Source organism: Colletotrichum abscissum (genome assembly GCF_030869225.1).
Source record: "Colletotrichum abscissum strain IMI 504890 chromosome Unknown Scaffold_3.1, whole genome shotgun sequence".
In the NCBI taxonomy this organism is placed as follows: Eukaryota; Fungi; Ascomycota; class Sordariomycetes; order Glomerellales; family Glomerellaceae; genus Colletotrichum; species Colletotrichum abscissum.
This window is the reverse complement of record NW_026850209.1, coordinates 232804-248716: the sequence shown is the minus strand read 5'-3', so window position 1 is coordinate 248716 and position 15913 is coordinate 232804. Positions and strand designations below refer to the sequence as shown.

Here is a 15913-nt window from a genome sequence, read left to right as displayed (position 1 = left end):
CCTCAGGTAATGTGCTAGGTCGACATACAGGTACGTTGGCTTGAGTGTCTTGCACCGAACTGAGGTTACCATGGGCAGGAATACACGCACTGGATATGGGACGACAAATGACGAGTCCGTAGACAGCCATGGAGGAATGAGAAACCGACGAAGATACGGAGTATAAGGTAGGGAAAGGAGGACAAGCAGGGTCAAGCCTGGCGATCCTCAGACTGCCAATTTGGTGAGCAAAGGGCAATGTTGAGATGAAGCGCCAGGGCAGACACGACCAGTCTGAAATGAAGAATACGCTGGCCGGGCTGCGGTCCGGGCACCATATGAAGCCCACCTCGCTACTCAGTGCTCAGTGGAGGACTCTCGTCAGGACTCAAGTGCAACTTGCTAGGGGTTCAAAGATTGACCTCCTAAGGTAAGCTAGGTAAAGAGGATCAGGGATAGTCCAATCTCTGAACTTTGGCACAATTGATTGACCCGACGGGAGTGCCGGTCCAGCCAAGGGGCACCTCCCATTACTTAAGAGACCATGCCTCATGCGTACCTTTACCCATATCAGGTGCCTTAGCTAAGCATGCAATGTCTCCAAAAAAGGTACAAGCACCAATTGCGCTGTTCTGGTGCCTCGATTGTTGCCTCCCGCTTTCCAGCGTTCCTCACATACCTCAAATAATGGAAGACATGGGGCCGCGATGACATCTTTACACATTCGCTGCGATAGTCGCATCTACAATGCCAAAAGACATCATATGTTGGCTACCAAATACCAGCATTGCTTCCTCGTCCCTTGGAGTCAATGACATGTGCAGTGATCCCGTCACCGACAAGGATCGTGTTGCGACGGCCAAACCCAGTCACCCAACCTACAAGTAAGCGGCTGCCTGAGCCTGCTCCCTGCCAACTCCGAGGTGAGGCAAGGCCAGCCGTGCTGTTGCATTCCTTATCGCTCGCTCACCTGCATTTTCCTCAACTTCGCTCCAAGTCTCCATCCTCCGGGTCCCCGAGAGTGTGTCGCGATTCTATCGCTACAACAACCCCCATCATCGCAATTGACCCTCGGTCGCATCGCCCGCATCCATCACTCCCTGACGCCGGGCTGAATTGACGTCAGTAATCTTCCACACCCGACTATCACAATAGGCTTTGCTCGTCGCCATGCGGCCTCACGTCGTCTTGTCTTCGCTGGCCAGCGTCGCCATTCTTGTCCCCGCCGCCTCCGCTGCACGTTTCGACGCATACCCCGAATATCGCCACGACGCCTCCGCTACTGCCGTGAGAGCCAAGTCTGACCTCTTTCCCTTCCTGAAAAGACTTCGGAATGGCGTCGTTGAATTCGTCTTCGGACCCCATCCTGCCAAAGCTAGCCACCTGACATCTCACGTCCGAACAAGCCTGCGAGACGATCACATCAATGAGGTCGTCTTGCGCTTCAATCTCACCACCGCGGAAGAAGAGTCTGCCTTTGCCGCCGCCGCCGCCCGTACCTTTCTAGACATTTGGGCCTTCAACCATGAATTCGTCGATGTTCGAATTCGCCAAGACAATGTTCGATCGCTGCTTGGGCTTCTGCCCGACTCTCTGAAATCAGCTTACTCGACGTTGATATCGGATGTAGCAGCCGCTGTGTACGACACATATCCTGCCGTCGATGTCCCGGCTCAGACTTACCGCATCCCCGATGGTCGCGCAAACCTCAAGAATGCGCAAAACGGGAATGAGAACTATTTTTTCCAGGATTACCAGAGGCTTGATGTTTGTGACCTCACGCCCGTGCAAGCACTGCGGAGCTCAAGCTAATACGTTCTAGACAATCGTCCAATGGATGCGCTTAACCGAAGCTATGTTCCCAGCCATCACCGAAGTTATAACCATTGGGCAATCCTCTGAACAACGAGATATTCTCGGTCTCAAGGTTGGCATGAAGACCCAGGCGCCAGGCAGCGAAAAGCGGAAGACAGTCGTTGTTGCGGGAGGGATGCATGCAAGAGAGTGGATTTCCACGACAACTACCAACTATGTCGCTTGGTCATTCATTACGGCCTTCGGCAGGGAGCCCATGATCACCAAGCTGCTGGAGCACTTCGATTTCATCTTCATCCCGGCTGTCAACCCCGACGGTATCGAGTACACCTGGACTACAGATCGACTGTGGCGCAAGTCCCGGCAGGAGACGGGTATGTCTTGGTGCCACGGTTTCGACCTCGACCACGCCTTTGGCTATGAATGGGGCGACTACTCCGAAAACGACCCTTGCTCTGAGAGCTATGGCGGTAAACAGCCATGGCAGGCTGCCGAAGCCAGAGCTGTAGCACTCTGGGCGAGGAATGCATCCTTGGAGGATACCGAGTTTATTGGTCTCATTGACCTGCACTCCTATTCTCAACAGGTGCTATTTCCCTTCGCATACTCCTGCGACGTCGACCCGCCCAATGTCGAGAACCTCGAAGAGCTCGCTGCTGGGCTTGCCAAGGCCATCCGTCTGTCCAACGGAGAGCTGTACTCGGTCACATCGGCGTGCGAAGGAGCTGTCGCAGGACGAGGCTCTGCTCCAGGTGCTAAGCGTCTTGAGACAGGCGGTGGATCGGCCATTGACTGGTTCTATCATGAACTGCACGCGCATTATAGTTACCAGATCAAGTTGAGGGATACCGGCAGCTACGGCTTCCTTCTTCCCAGGGAAAACATCATTCCCGTCGGCGAAGAAATATTCAGCGCGATGAAGTACTTTGGAGACTATCTCCTTGGCAACAACGGAATCGAGAAGTCCGTAGGAGCCTTGACACCAACATCCGACGAACCGGATCGTAGTCTGGAGCTTCGACGACTCAGAAAGCGCAAATAGTTAAGCAGTCAAAAGGATGGGCTTTGAATCTTTATTTTCAAGCTTCATCTACTCCGTGGCTCTTTCTGGGGGAAACAAGCCAGAAAGCAGCAGGAGAGCAAGAGAAGTCAGTGGTGGGACACAGCAACCAGGGTGTACGACATGGAGTTATGGCGATGGTGGGAATTTGGTCAGGTATTATAGTCACGGTTGTACGCAGCGGTTATTAAAGCAATGGGTCGGTTCACTGGGACATTACTGTGGGATACCATAGTCGTCTATTCCCAATATTCTTTGTATGATTTTACAGCGGCTAGTAAAGCAAGAGATTGGATCGTATTCCATAGACAGCGTACCAAGGTGCAAAGTCTCCTTTACCAATTCATAATCATGGCGAGAGCGGTGTAGGTGGACGTGAACTTGAGTGCGGTGTCGAAGAGGAAAGAACCAATGGAGCCACTGCGCATTCACATGGGAGTTAGCAAAGAGTTTCTCTGGGCTGGAGAGACCAATTTCAAGAAGGCGGAGAGGAGAGAGGTCTTGGGGGCAAAAACGCACCGAGTCCGGCCCTTGGGGCCAGCGCCGCTTGTGTAGCCAAAGGCGTAAAGGATACGGGACAGGGTCCAGCCGGCGCCGAGGACGGCGCTGGCGACGGGGAAGCGGAGGCCGGAGATGAGAAGGGCGCCGAGGAAAGAGGGCTGGTTCTCGGTGAAGTTTGCGTGGGCGCGTTGTGCTGTGATTATGCGTTACCGTTAGTGATTCCGGCTTCTCTATTCCTTCCCTGTCTGCTTCAATGGGAAGGGAACAGAGGGGCAGAAGAGGCAGGAGGAAAACCGTACCGCAGTTGAACTGGTATGCCTTGGGGTCCTTGTCGGCCTGCTCGTTGGAGGCGTAGGGGGCCGGGTAGACGAGGCCGCTGGCCTTGCGGTACTTGCTTGTCAAGAGAACGTGGGTGGTGTTGATGAAGAAGGTTGAGGCGGCGACGAGGAGGACGTAGCTGTTGGATGGGATTTGGTTAGCTACCCTGAGCTTCAAAGGTATCTGCTTCTGTCTGTGGAGAGGGAAGACAGGGAAAAAGAGAGGTAGAGAGAGTCCGCAATACGTACCCGTACTCGTCGGGGACCTGGAGAGTGAGAGGCATGATGGCAATAGGGTGATTGAATGGAGAGGTGGTTAGAATGAGCTTGCTGGATTACTGATCTGGGTGTTCATGCAATTGATCAAAGTAAGTTTTGGCGGGATGCGACTTGGTTGTGTGTACAGGATTGACAGGCAAACGGCTACGCAATGACCATAGTCTTTATATTTACTAGTATGCGACCTTAAAGCTACGTCAGGAACGTGTCCTTGCCTGGGGGGTCGTGTCCGTTTAGCTCGAGACGCCAGACGTTTTGGTCCGGGCTTTCTTTCTCCATGGGACCATGTTCAGGTCCAAAAGAATTGAGGTGGTCCTCCGCTCCGCTCTCTATCCCGGGCTACCTAATCGTACCCTGAGCCCCCTTGTGTTCTAGGCTGGGCAGACTGTCGTGCCGTGGCACCGAGCCTGCCATGTTTTCCGTGTAGGCGGATACAAATGCGTGTACCTCGTGGTTGGGCGTAGCCCTTGGAAGATGAAAGAATAGGATTGTCGGGGCATCTCAGGGGTGGAGGACGGCCACATTTTGAGCCCGATTGCCGATGATGGCTGCGATTGACCAATCACTGTCTGTCCGGCGAGCTGTGAGCGGGGCTGTTTTGACGTCCCGTTGTGCGGACTTTGATGCGGACTTTGGACTCACCTTAGTAATTGCTTGCTTGAGGAAGAAAGTGCATGAGATTCTTCCGCAGCGTACGGAATCATTGTGCTGCCTTGGAGATTCCAACGACAAATGTGTGAAAAGGAAAGTGAAGTTATTCCCATAATGACACTACCTTACATTGAACCCTGCGCTGTTGCCCAGACGTACGTTTCTTATAAGTGATTAAGGTTGGTAGCGTTTCGGGACTTTTGCCCGTTTGGCAGCTCTTCTCTCCCAATAAGATGCTGACGGGGAGTTAGCACGCAATTTTAGTACCGGCTTCGCCTTGTGATCGGCCCCTAGGATCTCTGGGGTCGACGATATCTATCCGTACCCAGGACTATTACCACGAGCTTGACAAGGACTCGGGAGGCAGATAATCTGCAGCCACTTCCGAAGGCGCCGGTGACGGTAGGCGAGGTTCCAGAGTGTCGGGTCAACCGGTGCTAGGTCCATTCAATGTTTCTCAGGCTCTGTAACGATTCAGCCGGTGCACCTGTCCTCGGGAGGAACCCAATCGAGGCCCAGACCCTGGAAAACCCTTCTCTCGGCTGTCAACATGTCCGGGGCCGGCCCGAGATCGCTGGTCTCTAGGTCGACCCAACTACCGTCGAGCCGGCTTCGAATTCCACTGCTGTCAAACTTGTAGCTCTTCCGCTGCTTGCAATACCGGCGCAGGTCTCGTTGAAAAGTCGTCTCTCCGCTCCAGCCCAGGACAGCGCATCCAACCGTCTTCCAAGGACTGATGATGATGTCTACCCGCCGGTGCGGCCTCTCTTGCGGCCCTTTTCCACTCGTACCCGGTTCCTGCCAAACTACGAGTGCTTTGTCGAGTGAATCGAAGCCGCTTCCCCTAAACTCGTTCCCCTTCCAGCTGACGGGCTGCTGACCCCTCTCGCTATTATGTTTACTCAACACGAGGGTGTGCGTTATATGCCCAGTCTTTTCCAGGCTCATGACCAATTTGTCGACAAAGTTAAAAGTGACAGACTCATCCGGGTGACTTATCACCACGTCGACGTCCCCACTACCTTGCTTGCCACGCCGGTAGCCGCCAACAATGACAAGCTGAAAGTCCGGGTGAAAACTGCGGGCGTGAGCCAGGATCGTGTCAGTGATGGACTCGACTTCAGTTCGAGGTATCTTAAGCTTGAACTCGTCGTAGTACTTGACGCCAATTTGCTGCACGCGACTTAGACTTGCCCAGCCATGTTCGACAACGTCGTCCAAGTCTCGCCATCCTGTAAATGCTGGTCAGCAGCATGTTCTGGCTCAAGGAGGCAGCAACACAAACCTCTGCTGTAGAAATCACGAGCCGTAGCATCACCGACCCCCCAAATATCGTAGAATACCTGTATAACGGCAAACTTGGGGTTCGCCTGGGCTTCATCCGCCTCGGGAAGCCTACCAGTTTCTTTCCACTCATGCCACAGCTCGGCGATCTTAGCGCCGCAGCCGGGTAGCCTCGCAACTTCTATATGGAACATTAAAATATGCCAGGCATTGATCGAAGTTCCTCTCAGCAATTGTGTGCTCACCTTGCGAACTGGCTATCTTGTGAGGATATGCCGATATTGTAGCTATCGAGGTTGAGTACGCCCTCACTCCTATTTGGTCGCCTCCTAGTTTCCGTATGGTTCTGATTGTCTTGAGTCCATCAATGAATGCTGCATTTGGAGGATCAACGGGCGTAGATCTTTGGCAAGCATACGTCGTTCTGAGATACTGGGGAACAGGTGGCAACTTCAGTGTTGAGGCGTTCTCCGAAGTTGTCTGTCTGATCAACGAAGGCACTGACCGGTGCATCCCGGTAGGAGATTGCGCCTTCTTCTTCTGCGGTAAAAGACCGCCCTGTGTTTGAGACGCACTGTCGGCGGCAGCGCGGGACAATATGTCACTTCCCATAATAGTGAGAGGCGCGCGGTCTTCCTCCTTCTTAATGCCCATATAGAGAACATAGTCATGAAGCGGGAGTACCTTGTTCTGCGCAAACGAATCTTGGAGCCAGGCCAGCTTCACGACTGTGACAGTGTTCGTATTGCCGGCGGCCTCCTCAGGAGCTGACGATGTTCCGACGAACTGCGATGTGCCGCATCCAAACCTCTGTCCATCTTCCGTGTACACGGTAGAGTCGCTGTCACTTTTAGAAGATGCCCTCTTGCGCTTCCTAGGCGTGACGAGATGCGCATCTGCGACAGCCGCTGCATCCACCGGATCTGTCAGTACCTTCTTTCGCCTGAGTTCAAAAAGTGCCCTCTTTCGTTTGAAGATGTTGCCGACAATGATCTCGGCCTCGCTAATGTCGTATGTCAGACTCGGGATTCTTCCTTCGAGCTCATGTAGCTGATCCGCCTCTAGGTGAGTGGGAAGGAGATAGATCGAGGGAAAATCGAGATCTGTCATAGCCCCTAGCCAGAGTTGGCGCGTGAGTTGCTGCAAAGAACGACTATGGTAATGCGAGAAGGCCGGCCTTTTGTTCGGTCATGAGTGATATGAATGCATTGTAAGTCGTTCAGTGGCTGTCGTTCAGTGGCTGTCATTCGTGCGATGTGGATGTCGTTGGCAGAGTGTGAATGAGAGTACTTCCCCACTGCCCTTGACTGGTTCTCCTGCTGAAACGGCTGGAGGGTTTGCTCTGCACTTGCAATGCGACTGAAGCTTGTCGCGGGGTTGATGTGGAGGGAAGAGCAAATGATTTTTCGGACGCTGCGCGCTGTCGGCGATTCGTTCAAGTCAAGGCGCTGACATCATCGTCCCTGTACCATATGATTTAGCACGCATCACGTACTTCTGCCATCAAATCTCTCCTCAGATATGTTTCTGAATTAGCCTTTCTGGTCCAAGGAAGAATTTCTCATTCGTGCTCCATTTGCCAGGCACTCTACGTATTTCCCGTTTGTGTATCCCATTCTTACAACAACGAGATGCTTCCGCGAGCCTGAGAGAAGAAAACTTGAGATGCAAAGGGCGGCGGGCAATACCACCAACCTTCATCAAACCCTCGGCCACTCCTCCGTCGTCGTGCGGAGTCTCTTCAGGCCATTTCTTCGTCAAGGCACTTTGATGCTTCAATGTCTTCCTCGTAACTCTAGACATCCTCAAACTCCATGTCTTCGTCACTCTCGCCGTCATCCCCATCCGCTGGTGCTTCCACCTTGACCTTCTTGACTGCTCTTCCTTCAGACTCTGGCGAGGGCTCAGCTTTGATAGCCGGCGCCGGAGTTGCGATGCTCGGTGTGACATCTTCAAAGGCGTCTTCATCCTCATCATCGTCGTCATCTTCCTCCTCCTCCATTGCTCGTGCTGCCTCAGCCTCTTGCTCGGCTTTGAGGCGGGCGAAGTAGTCATCCAGCTCTGCATGTTCCGGATTATCTGCTGACTTTGACAAAGCCCCCTTGTCATCCACCTCCTCAACCTTGGTGGCGGGCATTGGATTGGCCTCGGCAGAGAAGGACTCGCCCGTGACCGTACTGTTAGACATCCACGAAGGAAGTGCATTTTGCTGTGCGACCTTCTCCTTGCGGGCCTTCTCCGCTGCCTTCTCAGCCTCTGAGGGTCCGTCCGCCGTTGAGATGCTGACTGACATAGACTTGGGCCCAACATTATCGAGACCCTTGACTGATGTTGGCTGCAAGGATGAAACAGGGATGGTGGTTACGCTCTGGTAACTGGCGTCGCGGACAACTGGTAAGGCTTTACTGATTGCGATATCGAAGGTATTATCTGGGACAATCATCTCGTCTATGCGCGGCAACAGTTCGGTGATGAACTTGAACTGGTTATTTAGTCGTGTCGACTGCTCGTGGCCTGTGGAGTTGCGCTCGAGATCGTGCGTAAGCGGACCATTGCACCGGTGACAGACAAAGCCAGTAGGGCCAACGTTGTCTAGCACCTCCATTTGCGTCCATTCTGATTTACACCGTCCGCAGAAGTATTCCTTGCGTTCGCTGGCCGGCACCGTGGTGCCTTGGATTTGCTTGTCGACTGTGTATACACGCCATTTGATGGCGTCAATCGTTTGGCGGTAGTCAATGTAGTAGTAGGTTCGATTGACAGGACGTGGCTTCGCCTCGGGATTCTTGGGATCTTCTCGATATTCTAGTCTCGTGTACCTAAGTAGTCGCCGTTGTCAGTCTCTGGAATCGCAGGAGAGAACTCAGGCGCAAGGCTTACACAGCTAGAAATCGGTCTTCTCTAAGCTTTCCACACGCCTTGTGGAGATCCTTTGTGTTCGTTGCCATCAGATACGCCAAGTCATCGTCTCGGAGGCTGTCGCAAGTTAGCAAATGTCGTGCTGGAAAGCAAGAGCGGCAGACGCACGCAGAGTGAATGATCAAAGCATCAATGATCAAAATGAAGCGCGTTTCGTAGAAGGCGCGCATAACAGACTTGACGAGAGTTTTTGCGAGATCCAAAGGCTGCGCCATATTGTTGAATGATTGTCCAATTTCGCAGGGAAATATTGAGTGATGATGCTTTCTTTGAGGTGTGGTGAGGCCGAGAGAACGTTTGCTTGGCGAGCTTAGGAAGTGAAGTCCATGGCAGGTGGGCTTTCAGCAGCAGCGGCTTGCACTTGCGCATGCGCTTGCCACCGGCAGAAGGAGGCCTGTCTTTACTTCGATTCGGTCGAAGGCAGAAGTCTCGAAGTGGTCAGCCTAAGGACATTGTCTTGCGGAAAGCAGAGGTGGGATTGCGCCGTCTTTCACAACTGCGTAGTCGAATTGCACTTTGTCTTTGGAGAAAAGATCTAGGCGACACGCTGATACTCTGGGGCGGGCCTAAGGTAGCCGCAGGTTGTAAGGCAAGGTACCTAGCTCTTGTCTACCCAGCTTCTTCTAGGTATCGGTAGCGTACGGGGTATTCGTAAGTACCTTACCCCGTACCTTGCAGGTCTTACAGGCATCCACTTTGAGCACAGCGCACTTTCGCGGAACAGTACCGCAGTGCCTCACAGAGTTAGTTACGGAGTACGAAATACGCAACAGCACTGCAAACGTAATATCTCGAGTCTGAAGTAGGACCTTCGTAGATTTGCCTCAAACAACGATTCGCTCTCATACGATAGGCGTGCCGGACCAGTTGACAATAAGGATGCCGTCTATCATTCACTCAGAAAGGCAGGCCATGGAGAAGAGATCACTCGGAACACGGCAATGCAGACCCTTTGATTTCCAGCCAAATCAGCAGGAAGAATAGACGCTAGAATAAGAGAAACCATCCATTGACATGAAGTTCAACGTTCCACCGGCCGTGTGACAGTCCAAACTCCATTTACGGCCCTGCCGGTTCTGAGCGTGGCCGCGAAGCTACCCTTGAACCGCCTGAGCAAGCTGGGATTCAGGATATGAGGCAGCTGTAGAGAGCTGACTTACACTCTCCTCCTCCAAATCAAAATTACCGAAAAGCCCCAAGAACGCAGAGCTGGTATCGTAACTCGTTCCTCTACTTCCCGCGCCGGGAGCCCCAGAGAACCCACACTGCATCGCCCAAATGTACTAGGTTCATCCTCTCCTTTGTATATGCCTCAAAAAATCTCGCCGTCTCCTGTCTTACGCATACTTTCGAAGCTGTTTGATAGTCAGTGATGGACTCGCAATTGGTTGTGGTGGAGGACTTACATCAAGAGTCAGCGCTCTAGAACTGTTGACTTCTTGATCGCGATAAACACCGACCAAGCTCTCACTGTCTTGGAACAAACCGGTCTTGAGACTGATGACAATGAACTGCATGCCGGGTCCAGCATGCTCGCGGATGTACTTCTTGATCTTGTCGACATTGGCGTTGTCTAGCGCAGCGTCGACCTCATCTAATACGAAGAACGGACTTGGCTGGTAGCTGTGGATCGCAAACAACAGAGCGAGAGCAGCCATTGTCTTTTCACCTCCGGAGAGATGCTCCATGTCTCTGAACCGCTTCAGCGGCGGCATGGCGTGATACTTGATACCTGAAAGGTAGGGCGTGTCTGTGTCTTCCTCAATATCGAGGTACGCTTGGCCACCGAGAGGGTACGCCTCTGATCGAGTCAGGTCCTTGTAAACGTGCGATATTTGTTCTTGGATGTGCGTAAAGGCCTTGTTGAACAGCTCATAGCGCTGAGCCTTGACGTGATTGAACGCATCGCGGGCCGCCTTAAGCGCCGCTCTGGAGTCTTCGAATTCCTTCTCCGTGTTCTTCAGCCTCGACTCGACGCTCTCGAGCCTCTCAATCGCCCTCATGTTGGGGTTGAGCTTCTCAAGTTCTGAGGCCAGAGATGCAATCTTATCCTGCAACTTCTCCTCGACACTGGCATCATCAGACTGCATTGAGTGTCAGCAAATATTCACTAGGCTTCGTTAGAAAGGATTTGCTTACCGTCTTCATCTCCTCGTCTAGGGCATCGTAGTCGATCTCGATGCCATGGTTCTCGAGAGCAGCCGTCATCATGTCTTCGTCGTCCACCTCCTCATCGACGTCCATGGCATCGGCATCTTGCCGCAGCATATTGTCCTCATTTGGCAAGTTGTCAAGCGAGCCCTCGAGTAAAGGCACCTGGATCTGGTCAAGTTTGCATCGCCTGAGCAAAGCAAACTTGCCCGCGCTGTTCTTCTGCACCACAGTCTCGAGAGCATTGATTTCTTTTTGCCTGGCGTCGATTTCCTTGCTTCGCTTGTGTACTTCAGCCTTGGCTTGGGAGACCTTTTGGCTCTTCTCTTCCAATTTGCCACGGTACTCCTCGAGCGTTTCGCTAAGCGCATCGAGCTCGTCAGAAATTTCGTGACTGGAATCCTCAATGTCTGACTTCTCCCGTTGATAACTCTGTAGGTCGCGCTCAGCCCCCTTAAGAGTCTCTTGCAGCTTCCTAAGACGTTTTTCCAGGTTGCTATGCATGTCACGTGCCAAAGTGAGTTGACTTTGGAACCTAGACTTTTGCACCTCGAACTTGGTCCGCTCTTCGTCGGCTTCCCGTTGCATATCGCGGTGTTCTGTCTCGTAAGCCCGGATGTCGCTGAAACCGAGCCTCCTACAGAAGTCCGAGAAAACCTCATCCTCCACTTGTGCAATGGCATCCGAGAATTCTTTGACCGTTCGTTTTGTGGCTTCGAGTTCCGCCTTCTTCTCCTCGTACTTGGGGTCGAGCTCGTCAAGCTGCCTCTCCTCGTTGTCCCTCTCTCTCTTCTTCGAGTTGTAGTTCTTTTCCAAGTGCGCCAGCTCAGCCTTGGCAGCGGCCAGACGGGGTTCGAGGCCGTGGATCTCAATCTGGAGAGACTCCTCGGCAGCGCTACGCCGACCAGACTTGGGAAGTTTCTCGATTTCCTCCTTGTATTTGGCTGCCATCTTCTTCAGAGGCTCCAAGTCAGTGTTCTCGAAACGCCTCTTTCCACCCTTGTCCTGAGGACCACGACCACCAGTCATCATACCCGTCTTGTGGATGACCAAGCCGTCCAGAGTGACCGTTTTGACAGGGATACGCTTCTCGTACGAGATGACCTTTGCGATCTTCTCATTATCACACACCACAGAGCTGCCACAGGCGTATGCCATGGCACGTTCGTAGGCAGCATCAAAGTCGATGGTGTCAATGGTCAACCGGGCTCCCGAGATGCCCTTAATGGCCGAGTTCACCGCGTTGACCTTGATGTTGTCGAGAGGAATGAAGGTCATGGGCGGGAAGCGCTGGTCCTTCAGGTACTGAACACACTCGTGGCCAGTCTTCTCCGTGTCGACAATGACTGAATCGAAGTCGCGGCCCAGTGCAATACCAACAGCCTCATCGAATTTCTTCTGTTTGGGCTTGCAGAGATCACCGATCCTTCCCTTGACGCCAGGATAGAGTCGCTTCAGGTTGTTGACCATTTCTTTCATCCTGGCTTCCCTGTCATTCTGTCTGCGCCCATCATCGGCCTCCCGCAGTTGCTTGGCCACAGTTTCAAGCTTTTCCTCTAATTCTGTGCGTCTTTGGCTGGTTCTAACACGCTCAGACTGGATTTGATGGTACTGCTTCTTTTTCGTGTCGATTTCCTGAGACAGTGCCTTGATGTTCCCCTCGGTTGATGACTTGCGCTCACCGAGAGTCTCCAATTCACCCTCGTATTTCTCTAGGGCGGCCGAAAGGGTGTCAACCTTGCCCTTGAGGGTATTAACGGTGACCTCATCAGTCTTTTGTTGGCGGATCAGATTGTCAAGTTTGCCTTGGTTGCCAGCGACCTTTTGGACAACCTGTGAGCGAAGTGAGTTGTACTCTTTGCGGTCGTCGTCACTGAGCTCCTTGCCCAGCTTCTTCATTCGTTCTTTGAGTTGCTTCTCGAAATGTTGCTGGGCTTTCTCGGTTGTCTTGAGTCGGGCCTCGTCTTCCTTGATGACCTCGGCCTGCTTGTCGCGCTCTTTACGCACCGGCTCCATTCGCGAGCGACCCTGTTCAATGTTGCGGGTCTTTTCCTCAATCTTTGCGTCAATGGGGATGAGCCGGTGCTCCAATTCGTCGAACTCGCGCTTCTTGGCGTTGATGGCTTTTTCCACTCCATTGACATCCTTTGCCGCCGCTTGCTGCTCTTTCTGGGCGACTTCGAGTTTCCGTCTGAAGGATTCGACGTTGCGCTGAAACTCCTGCAAGTTCTGTTGGTGGTCGTGAATTTGCTCAGTAGACTCATCCATGCCACGTTGAAAGTGATAGAGCTTCCACAGAGCATGTTTGACGATGGCTTCGTCTCTCTCGTCCGTCTTCTTCTGGAAGTTGTCTGCCTCCTTCTTCTGTTCCTGATATTGCTTGATCTCGGAGTTGATGCCGCGTCTTCGGTGAAGCTGAAAGCTTTGGTTCTCAGCAGCTTGCTCAGCTTCAGTCTGCAATCGTTCGTATTCAGCCTTATACTCGAGACTTCCGGAGATTTGTTCGATCAGTCTCGTGAGGTCTTGCGGTGATTGCGCGGCAATAGCCTCAACATCTCCTTGGAAGACAAGGAAATTTCTAGCCTTAATCAGGATGTTCTCGGATTCGAGCGCTTCGTTGTACTGCTGGGCTGTGACAACACGATCGTTGATGCGGTACTCGCTAGATCCCTGGTTCGTGATGGAGCGCTTCCACTTTTGCTCGTCACCGGCATCGTCTTCGTATACAGCCATGACCCATGCAGTCTTTGGATCGGTCCTGGAGGCTTTTTGCGACAACTCGTCTCCGTCGCCGTTCGAGTGACCATTACTGCCATTCGCTTCAGCAGAGCCGTCGTCGTTTATTTTCGAGGTTTTCAGCACGCGGCCACGGTAGACCAGGTCCTTCAAATGGGCTGATCGAAGATGCGACGACTTGATACCAAGCACGAAGGATATCGCGTCCATGCTGTCGAAATATGCACATTAATTGCAAGTCAAGGCAGCGTATGCGATGGGGAGGACTCACGAGTTTGACTTGCCGGATCCATTAGGCCCAATGATGGAAGTGAAGTAGGAATCACCGAACAAGAGGATATGATGGCCCTTGTAGGACTTGAAGTCTATGGGGTGACATGGTCAACGCGAGAAAGACATGGAAAACGATGCTGGACTTGGACATACTGAAAAGCTCTAGGCGGATGAGCTTTCCCATCTTGTCGACGGGTTGTCGCTAGGCACGCGACGAGGATTGATACTGGGTGTACGGTTGTGGTGGGCTTGGGTCGCGGCTCGTCGCAAACGCAATGCGGCGCGCAAGACGAGGGGGGAAAAGGTCGAGGCGGATGGCCAAGGCCTGGAAAGCGGTACTAGATTGGTCGAGGTGTAGGCAGGGACTACGTTATACAGCAGTAGTCAAGTCGAGTGTTGAGGGCCTCGAGCTGGCCTGGCGCATCGCGAAGAAGCACTCGGAAGGGATGGTATCTTGTCTGTCGACAGTGAGGTCGCGGTGGTTGAGTCTACTTGGATTTCCCCACGCGCGTCTGAGTGCTGCTGCACCTTGACGCGACAGGCAAATAATTACGGGCCACACACTTGAGGCTGCTACGCGCTGGTGGGAGCGCAAGCCACTCTTAGCAGCAGATAGTGGCTCGACATCTCACGTGACCCAGCGGAGACTGCAACTAAGTGCTACCTTAGCTACCTACCTTACCTTAGGTATTCGTGGGTACCTCTCTTGGTACCCTACTAGCCGGAAGTGTACGGATGCCAGGTATCTAGGTAGATAGCAGTACCCAATACCCAGGAGATGTCAGCTGCAGCCACTGGGAGTTTTTTTTTGTTCTAACCAACCAGAGAAGCAGCCAGCAACACCTGCACATTTCATGGGCAGCCCAGCCACTGAAGTACGGAGTAGGTATGGAGTGCAGACTTCACAAGACTTTACTACGTAGCAAAAGCCTGGTAAGGAAGGTACTTTGAAGTCGCGTCCACCTGTCTGTCTTTCCCGTCTCCACTTGTCCTCGAATCCAAGTGCCGTTGTGTTCAGTGCATACCTGGTCAAAGACACATATGGAGTACACTGGATAGGTACCTATAGCTTTGCCTCCCTTCAGCAGTGTAACCTGACTTCTCGAGTTTTAGTTACGGCCATGAAAGCAACAGGAAAGCTAACGTAAAGATAGAAGTCAGGGACAGATCCAGCTTCAACGCGTGAAACTGCCTGGTGCTAGACCGTCCCGTTCTTGACACTGGAGAGCGCGATGCGGATCACCCGATAAGCTTTAGATGGCGGAGCTCTTATGCCCTGTGACGTATCACGGAGCGACCCCTGTTGGAAATGTTGGTCCAGCTCCCCGTCGCCAGGCAAGAAATACATCTGCAGCTGCAGCCAGTCAAAGTCTTGCGACATCAACAGTGGCGGTCAATCAGTCAACACGTGTAATTCATCGCCAGCATCCTCAACGTGTTCCAGACCTACCTTACTCTTTTCCACCCTCCTCAACCCCCCTACTTCTTGTCATTTGTGCCCACCCCGCCCTCCCATCTCCGAGTCACGCTGCCAAACTACCGTGCAGCTTGTCACCATCGACAACCTAGTACCTACTAGTCGAAGCCTGCGCTACCTTATCCCGTGCCCTTGCTGCTTTCGACACCTTTCTTCTACAAGACATCTTCCGTCAGCACCAAACTCGTTCCTGCATTTGCCTCATCCAAGCTGTGTCTATCAGGCGCATTGTCGAAAACCTACTCCCAGCCTCGGGGATCTTGAAATTCATGGCCTGGCCTTGGTGAACTTCTCAAATAGGTGAGCTCTCCCTTCAACTCCTGTATCCCTCACGTTTCGTTTCTGCAAATGCGTATATCTCCATCATGGACCGACGAATTCACCCACAAAGACTAACATGTGGCTCAACGTTACCTTAGACGACCGACAGAGAACTAAGACAATCAAACCGAGACTTCATCCGGACCGTCT

The 15913-nt window shown here is 52.8% G+C and overlaps 6 protein-coding genes across 6 annotated transcripts; 2 read left to right on the top strand and 4 right to left on the bottom strand.

Annotated features, from left to right (window-relative positions):
* Positions 1 to 1149: 1149 nt before the first annotated feature.
* CABS01_01444 (zinc carboxypeptidase) lies at positions 1150 to 2836 on the top strand (the record flags this gene model as incomplete). The annotated part of the gene is made up of 2 exons (XM_060534824.1): positions 1150 to 1746; positions 1802 to 2836. 2 exons carry the CDS (start codon positions 1150 to 1152, stop codon positions 2834 to 2836), a joined length of 1632 nt encoding a protein of 543 aa, XP_060398013.1.
* Positions 2837 to 3189: 353 nt separating this feature from the next.
* On the bottom strand, positions 3190 to 3956 carry CABS01_01443 (MAPEG family protein; the record flags this gene model as incomplete). Its single annotated transcript, XM_060534823.1, has 4 exons — positions 3190 to 3274; positions 3374 to 3548; positions 3655 to 3812; positions 3922 to 3956. 4 exons carry the CDS (start codon positions 3954 to 3956, stop codon positions 3190 to 3192), a joined length of 453 nt encoding a protein of 150 aa, XP_060398012.1.
* A 1120-nt stretch (positions 3957 to 5076) lies between these two features.
* CABS01_01442 (uncharacterized protein) lies at positions 5077 to 6996 on the bottom strand (the record flags this gene model as incomplete). Its single annotated transcript, XM_060534822.1, has 3 exons — positions 5077 to 5834; positions 5888 to 6067; positions 6132 to 6996. 3 exons carry the CDS (start codon positions 6994 to 6996, stop codon positions 5077 to 5079), a joined length of 1803 nt encoding a protein of 600 aa, XP_060398011.1.
* Positions 6997 to 7681: 685 nt separating this feature from the next.
* CABS01_01441 (TFIIE alpha subunit) lies at positions 7682 to 9020 on the bottom strand (the record flags this gene model as incomplete). The annotated part of the gene is made up of 3 exons (XM_060534821.1): positions 7682 to 8705; positions 8767 to 8862; positions 8914 to 9020. 3 exons carry the CDS (start codon positions 9018 to 9020, stop codon positions 7682 to 7684), a joined length of 1227 nt encoding a protein of 408 aa, XP_060398010.1.
* A 1122-nt stretch (positions 9021 to 10142) lies between these two features.
* CABS01_01440 (RecF/RecN/SMC N terminal domain-containing protein) lies at positions 10143 to 14149 on the bottom strand (the record flags this gene model as incomplete). Its single annotated transcript, XM_060534820.1, has 4 exons — positions 10143 to 10889; positions 10945 to 13903; positions 13964 to 14057; positions 14119 to 14149. The coding sequence occupies 4 exons, from the start codon at positions 14147 to 14149 to the stop codon at positions 10143 to 10145; spliced, it is 3831 nt and encodes a 1276-aa protein (XP_060398009.1).
* A 1087-nt stretch (positions 14150 to 15236) lies between these two features.
* Positions 15237 to 15746, top strand: CABS01_01439 (uncharacterized protein; the record flags this gene model as incomplete). The annotated part of the gene is made up of 1 exon (XM_060534819.1): positions 15237 to 15746. One exon carries the CDS (start codon positions 15237 to 15239, stop codon positions 15744 to 15746), a length of 510 nt encoding a protein of 169 aa, XP_060398008.1.
* Positions 15747 to 15913: the final 167 nt, after the last annotated feature.